We start from the raw sequence: 6,308 nt of genomic DNA, 5'->3' as shown, positions 1-6,308 counted from the left end.
TATAATAGTCTAAACCCAGTTTATGTTCCCTATTAGTAGGTAAATAATCTAATACTTACTAAATTCTGCTTTAGTATAATAAGAAGAGTTAATATTAAAAGATTAAAAAGCAATGTTGCTATAAACGCTTAGCTACTACAAGCTAGTTATTCCTATAGTAATTTTTTTAGTATTTCTAGCTTTAAATTTTGAGGGACTAAAGGATTAATAGGCTACACTTTTATAGTTTGTATTTACACTAAAAATTAAAATTAAAAAAACTTTTACTTTTTTGCTTTACTGGAAATTTCTATTTTTTATAAGTCCCTTTTAGGATACCTGCGTTATAGTTTAATAAATATGCCGCCCTAACTAAATTTTCTACTTAATAATATTTTTAACCTAGATTAGCTTACAAAAAACTTTAATACTAGAAATTAGGCAATAAAGCCTAGCTCTGCTTTATTAAATAAGTAAAAAAACTATAAGGGTAGTAGTATTTTACTGGCGCTAAAGCTCCTACCTATTTTACACTCCCTATATCTTTTTACAATATTAAACTAGAATTAAGTTTAATAAGGTTTTTTTTTTCTGCTAATTTAGCCAAGCCTGTTCTTTTAGCTGTAGTTTTGCTAGATAGTAGATAGGAATAGTAGGAATTTTGTTAATTTATTTATACGCGTTACTAATTAGATAATAAAGTATTTAACTACTTTAAGAAAGTTATAGTTACTTCTGCTATTTACCTGCGCTTAGTTAAATTTTTTTGCTTTAATATTTAGAGCACTAAGCAGAAATTATATTGCATTAATACTACTTTCTAGCTATTGCAATGCTATGTTTTAATTAAATAGTTAAATTCTTTTTATTTGTACTAGTTCTAAGTTAGTTGTTAAACGTACGCTAAACAGCTAAAATTTACTAAAAGTACTTGCACTCTAGCGCTAAAAAGCGCCTACTTTGCGGCTAGTACTTTTCTGCGCTAAAAGCTTTTTTCCAAAGCCCAATGTACCCAATTTTTAAAGCTAATCCTTTTTTTAAAGTTATAAATTTATTTTACTAACTTTCCTTATTTATATTATTCTATTAACTAGAGGCTTTTTACCTTGGAAACCTGCTGCAGTTATAAGTATAATTTAGTATAAAAACTATTTTTTTAAGTAGATTTTTAAAGCTTGTTAGGAGCGCACTAAATACTGCAAAAGTGCAGCGCTTTTTTAGCTATTAAACCCTAGTTCTAGACAAACCAATTTTAGGGTAACAGACTATTAAAAAGAAAAAAAAACTTTTTTTAGAGCTTTTGCTAAAGTTTCCGCTTTTAGTTGCATTGCTGCAGAGAATTTATATTTAAATACTAGAATATTAACTAGCTTCCCTTTTAAGGGCGTGGCGCAAGCGCTAATATTAAAATAGAATTATTTTATTTTTTAAAATTAACTAACTTGTATCCAACTACTATTTATACAGAATTTTTCCCTACTTTAGTCCTTAAAGTTCTTATTTAAGTATTTGCTACTACTACTAAAATTTGTACTAGAAGCTGTTTAACCTAAAGTTATTTTTAAAGCTTTATTATAAGTTTTTATACCTGCCTACTTGCTAGGGCTTAAATTTTGCTCTAGCAGCGGGGTATAAGTAATATGCTTAAGTGCTATTTATTTTTAGGGCTAGTTTATTTAGCAGGTAAGTTATTATACACTTTTTAGTAAATTCCGACTTTTATAGCTACTATTCTGCTGTTTAGATAAACTAATACTTTTTGTAGTATTTAATAAGTATATATTCTAATACTTTAATTCTGTATTTAGTTTATCCTGCATTGCTAGTTCTGCTTACTAAAAATAGCTTACTAGTAATAGTATATTTAAGTATTTACATTTAATTAAGTAATAAGGACTTTTTACATATTTAAAGTTTAAGAATAAGTAAAAGTTGTTTTAACTTTTAGGCCTCTAATTATTCGCTTTACTTTATAAAACTAAATATATTACTGCTATTCTAAAAGAAATTTTAGCAGGAACTAGCTACTAAATAGTTTAATTAGTTTTTTACCCCTATGCCTAAATTTAATAATTAATTTGCATATTAGAACTGCTACAAGCTTTTACTAGAGTTTTTTCTAGCTTTACTCTATTTAAGTATAGTTTACTATTTTTTAGGTTTTAATAGCTATGCTCTTACTTAAATCTATCTAAAAATATTAGGATTAGTTAATAGTGTACTCTAAAAGGAATCCTACTTCTATTTACTTTTATTATGCGTTTAGGCTTAATACTTAAATACTTGTATAAATATTAGACTTTTTAGTCTGTATTTTAAAACAGGCTGTTTATAGCTATTATACTAGTATTCTAGTAAATGCGCAAATTTTAGTTTAGGCTAGTTGTATATTGCTTTTTCTATAAAGCCTCCCTAAAAGGAAGTACGTAATAGAAGTTTTTATTTAACTACTTAAACTAATACTAGCCTGTTTGCAGAAAAGTGCACTAAGTAAAAGCCTAAATAAGTAATTATAAGCAAGTCTGGCTGCAAGCGCTTCCCTTTTAACAATTTTATATACTATTTAACTTTTTTTTTAAAGTACTTTTTATTTTTTAATTACTCTACTTGTGCGCTATTAGTTTCTGGCTAGTATTTAGCTTTAAAAGAAATTTACTTCCTATTTAGAGCTGCATTCCCAAATAATTTAACTTATTAAAGGGGTTTTATACAGTAAAAGTTAGCAACTATATACAGGATTTTTACTTTCTGTAATATCCTATTTTAAAAAACTTAAATTGCTGCTAACGCCAAAGCGCTTTCTGCAAATTATAATTTGGACCCTAAAAGAGCTAGATTTTAAATTTAAGCTAATGCCGCTTTACTTACTATTACTAAGGCAATTTCTGTTAATTTTTTTTCCTCTGCTTATTAATATGCTTAAGTTTAGCAGGTATTCCTACTTAATTTAAAGTTAAAAGCAAAAGTATAGGCTTTGTAGATACAAGCATTTAAGCTAAAAAATGTAAAATATACTATACTTTAAAGTAAGTATACTAGCTGCTAATTGCTTTAAAGCAAGTCCCGCGCATAAAATAAAAATAAATACTTAATACTAAGTAGAGCTTAAAAGTACAAATAATGCTTAAATAAGTATACTTTATAAAATACTAAGGGGCGCAATGTGCGTTTAAAAATTTAATAATTTACTAAATTCTGCAATTTATACTACTTTTTGCATTTTGCTGCGTTTTTTATTAATGCTAGAACTAAAAAATCTGTTATTAAAAGTTGTAATTATTATATATTTTCTAATGCTGATTGTAATTATAAAGAGTTTTTATAGTATCTTATTAGCAGGCAGAGCCTGCTAAGGAAATAAATAGTATGCAAAAAACAAGAGTTTAAACAGGGACTAAAGTTTTTCTAAAAATTAGTAATAATCCTTCCGCAGGTTTACTTATAGAAACTTTATTATAACTTTTACTTCTTCTAAATAACTAAGTTTAACGAACTTTTTAGTTTGGGGTAGTTATTACTAACTTTTTTAAGCTAGTCCGAAGGCCTTACTAAGCTATTTAATTAGTAGTAGTAATAAGCAGTATATATAAAGGGCAGAAACGTAATTAATATATACTAATAATACACGCTTACTAGGCATTTTTTATTAAAGAGTAATAATTGCAATGCTCTATTTCTAGCACAACAGAGTTTAATAAAATTACTCAGACTTTTTAGCTAAAATAAAAAACTTATTAGCTTTATTAGTATAGCGCGCGTGTAGTTTAGAATATTTAAAAGTATTATAAACTTATTATTACTTTAAATTTTTATTAGCTTAAGCTAATAGTCCTTCTAAAAAGCCGGTGACTAGTTAAAGCTAGCCTAGCTATTTAGCAAGTTAAAGTTTTGTTTATTATTGCAATTAAGCAAATAAATTACTCTACTAACTAAAAACGGCTATGCACTACTATTTAAAAAATTAAGAAAAAGCTCTTAATCTGTTAATCCTTATTTTATTTAGACTTAGTAAGTTTCTCTATATTAAGTTAAATTAAGCCGCAGGCTTTACGCCTAGTAGTACTTTTTTATTAATTTCTTTAAGTTTTAGCTTTGCGACTATACTCTTCCTAAAACTCAAAAACTTTAATTTCTTATAAAGTGCCAAGCAAGTTAAAAAAAAAAATATTACTTAATTTCTAGTTAGTATAGTTTACAGTTAAAACTACGACAGTATCTGATTGTTTTTAATTTCCTAACTTTTATTTACTAATTAATAAAAACATTTTTAGCAAATACTTTCGCAGTAGTTAGTTTTTAATAAATTTAAAAATTTTACCTCTAATAATTAAATACTAATGCCCCTAACTGTTTCTATTAATTATTATAGCAGTCCTAGAAACTAACAAAATAGAACTGTATGTCCTATTCTATTATTTTATACTAATATATTTGAGCAAAAGCCTGCTTTAAACACTCTAATTTTTTTAAAATAAAAGTCCTAGTCCTTAATATACTTAGTAAAAGGCATAAAGTTTTTTAAAAAGAAAGCCTAGCTAAACAAGTATATGCAGTAAGGCAGACTTACTAGCTAAATTTAAATTTTAATTACAAGCTTTTTAACTACAATAATTTTAATATATGCTATTAGAGCTAGAATTACTGCAGCTGCTAGCACTAGACTTGCCTTCTAATTGTTTCTTGTTAAGAAGTTTAAATTGTACTTATTTTAATTACAAAACCCAAAAAAGCCCTGTATTAGTATTTATTATTACTACTTTTCTGTGTTGGGATTGAGTAATTTGCGCGCCTGCTGCTTTTTTTGGATATAGTAGTTGTTTTTTAGGCTCCTTTTCCGGAATTAAACCCTAATTCCCTGTTATTTGTTAAAATTATAGTAAGCTAATACTTTACTATTAAAAGTTAATAGGGTAGAAATTTAAATAAACTGTTGCTAGCGCAAGGCTATACAATTTATAAAGTTATTATAAATTACTAAAAAGCCCTAAAGGGCGTTAGTTTTTTATTTAATAAATATACTTCTTTTAAAGTTAGGGTTTTCAGCATGTATTAGCTCTAGAATTACTATAGTTATTTAAGTAGTAAAGTACTATTAAATAAATAATAACTAATTTAATGAGCCATTCGCAGTTTTACAGTATAATTGCTTATATTTAAATATATATAGCTTAATTTTTAAAATAAGCATATAACTACTAGCAGAATTAACTAGGTAATAATTTTATACTTAGGCGTACAAAGCATGCGGGCACAAACCCTTTAGAGGGAGCAGAAAGTACTAAGCAGATAGCTATACAAAGCAGTGCTAGCTGCTTACTACAAAAGTATACAAGGCACTAATACTGCAAGTAACTAATTTAGTTGCTTTTACTAAGTTCCTTAAAGTGTAGTCCAAGACAGGGCATTACTAGCGTTGCTGCTAAAAAAAACCCGCACTATATGCATTTTAGGAAAAAAAAACTTATAATTGCTTTATTACGCACGCAAGCGCGGATATTTAGTAGAAGTATTTCTAGAAATTTAATAAATAGTTAGCAAAGCTAGCTATTTATAAACCCCAAATAGTGCCTATTTGTAAAAATAAATAAGACTTTAAGTATTAACTATAAGAACAGGTGCAGCGCTAAGGCGTTGCTTTGTAATATAAGCTTTAGCTAACTTAATTAAGTAGAAAACAGCTGCCTAGCCCCTAATATCATGCTAACTAGAGTAGATATTACTAGCTAATATTTAGGAAATAGGGCGTGCAAATACGGGACTATAAATATGCAAGCTGCTTACTAATAATGCCTAAGCTATTGCTAAAAAGTAGTAGAAAATAAATGCAGGTAAAATAGTTTTTAGGCTACTTTTTTTATACTATGCACTCTACTAATAGCTAGCTTTTAGGTATAAAGAGCCCCTAAAAGCTTTTTTTATGCGCAAAACTAATAAGTACTAGTACGCTTATTAATAAAGTACTTTATAGTAAGCAAATTAATTTAATTAAAAGCTTATTATTACTACTGCAAGGAAGGAAAAATAGGCAGAGGGACTAGCATACCGGCTCTATTTTTAGGCAGAAGCCTATTTTATACCCTACTACTAACTATTATTTATGCTTTAACGCCCTTAAAGCTTACTGCAAATAGTAGTAAATAAAATAGTTATATTTTTAGAAACCTTAACTGCCCTCTTTATGTAGTGTACAAAGGTAATTAACTCTAGTTTTTGTATTGCGGGGTAGATATAGTAGAAAATATATTAGAGCTTAGGTTTTTACTAGCAAAATCGCGGAAATATGCGCAGCGCTATATAAACTATAAACCTATATTTGCTAACTTACGCGA

At 27.4% G+C, this 6,308-nt stretch overlaps 2 protein-coding genes across 2 annotated transcripts, besides 2 other annotated features; one reads left to right on the top strand and one right to left on the bottom strand.

Annotated features, from left to right (window-relative positions):
- Positions 1 to 476: 476 nt before the first annotated feature.
- K460DRAFT_297939 (uncharacterized protein) lies at positions 477 to 626 on the top strand (the record flags this gene model as incomplete). Its single annotated transcript, XM_040929740.1, has 1 exon — positions 477 to 626. A coding segment is annotated over one exon (150 nt), but the record flags the coding sequence as incomplete, so codon positions are not given.
- Positions 627 to 1,080: 454 nt separating this feature from the next.
- Positions 1,081 to 1,320, bottom strand: K460DRAFT_297934 (uncharacterized protein; the record flags this gene model as incomplete). Its single annotated transcript, XM_040929738.1, is given in 2 exon segments — positions 1,081 to 1,191; positions 1,210 to 1,320. Coding segments are annotated over 2 exon segments (222 nt in total), but the record flags the coding sequence as incomplete, so codon positions are not given.
- Positions 1,321 to 4,555: 3,235 nt separating this feature from the next.
- Positions 4,556 to 4,648: a sequence feature (Protein overlapping with rRNA (K460DRAFT_297941, KAF1839838.1) was converted to a misc_feature.).
- Positions 4,649 to 4,700: 52 nt separating this feature from the next.
- Positions 4,701 to 4,808: a sequence feature (Protein overlapping with rRNA (K460DRAFT_297941, KAF1839838.1) was converted to a misc_feature.).
- Between the last annotated feature and the right edge of the window lie 1,500 nt (positions 4,809 to 6,308).

Source organism: Cucurbitaria berberidis, assembly GCF_010015615.1.
Source record: "Cucurbitaria berberidis CBS 394.84 unplaced genomic scaffold K460scaffold_13, whole genome shotgun sequence".
NCBI lineage: Eukaryota > Fungi > Ascomycota > Dothideomycetes > Pleosporales > Cucurbitariaceae > Cucurbitaria > Cucurbitaria berberidis.
The sequence above is the reverse complement of the archived record's forward strand: the minus strand, read 5'-3'. Positions and strand labels throughout refer to the sequence as shown.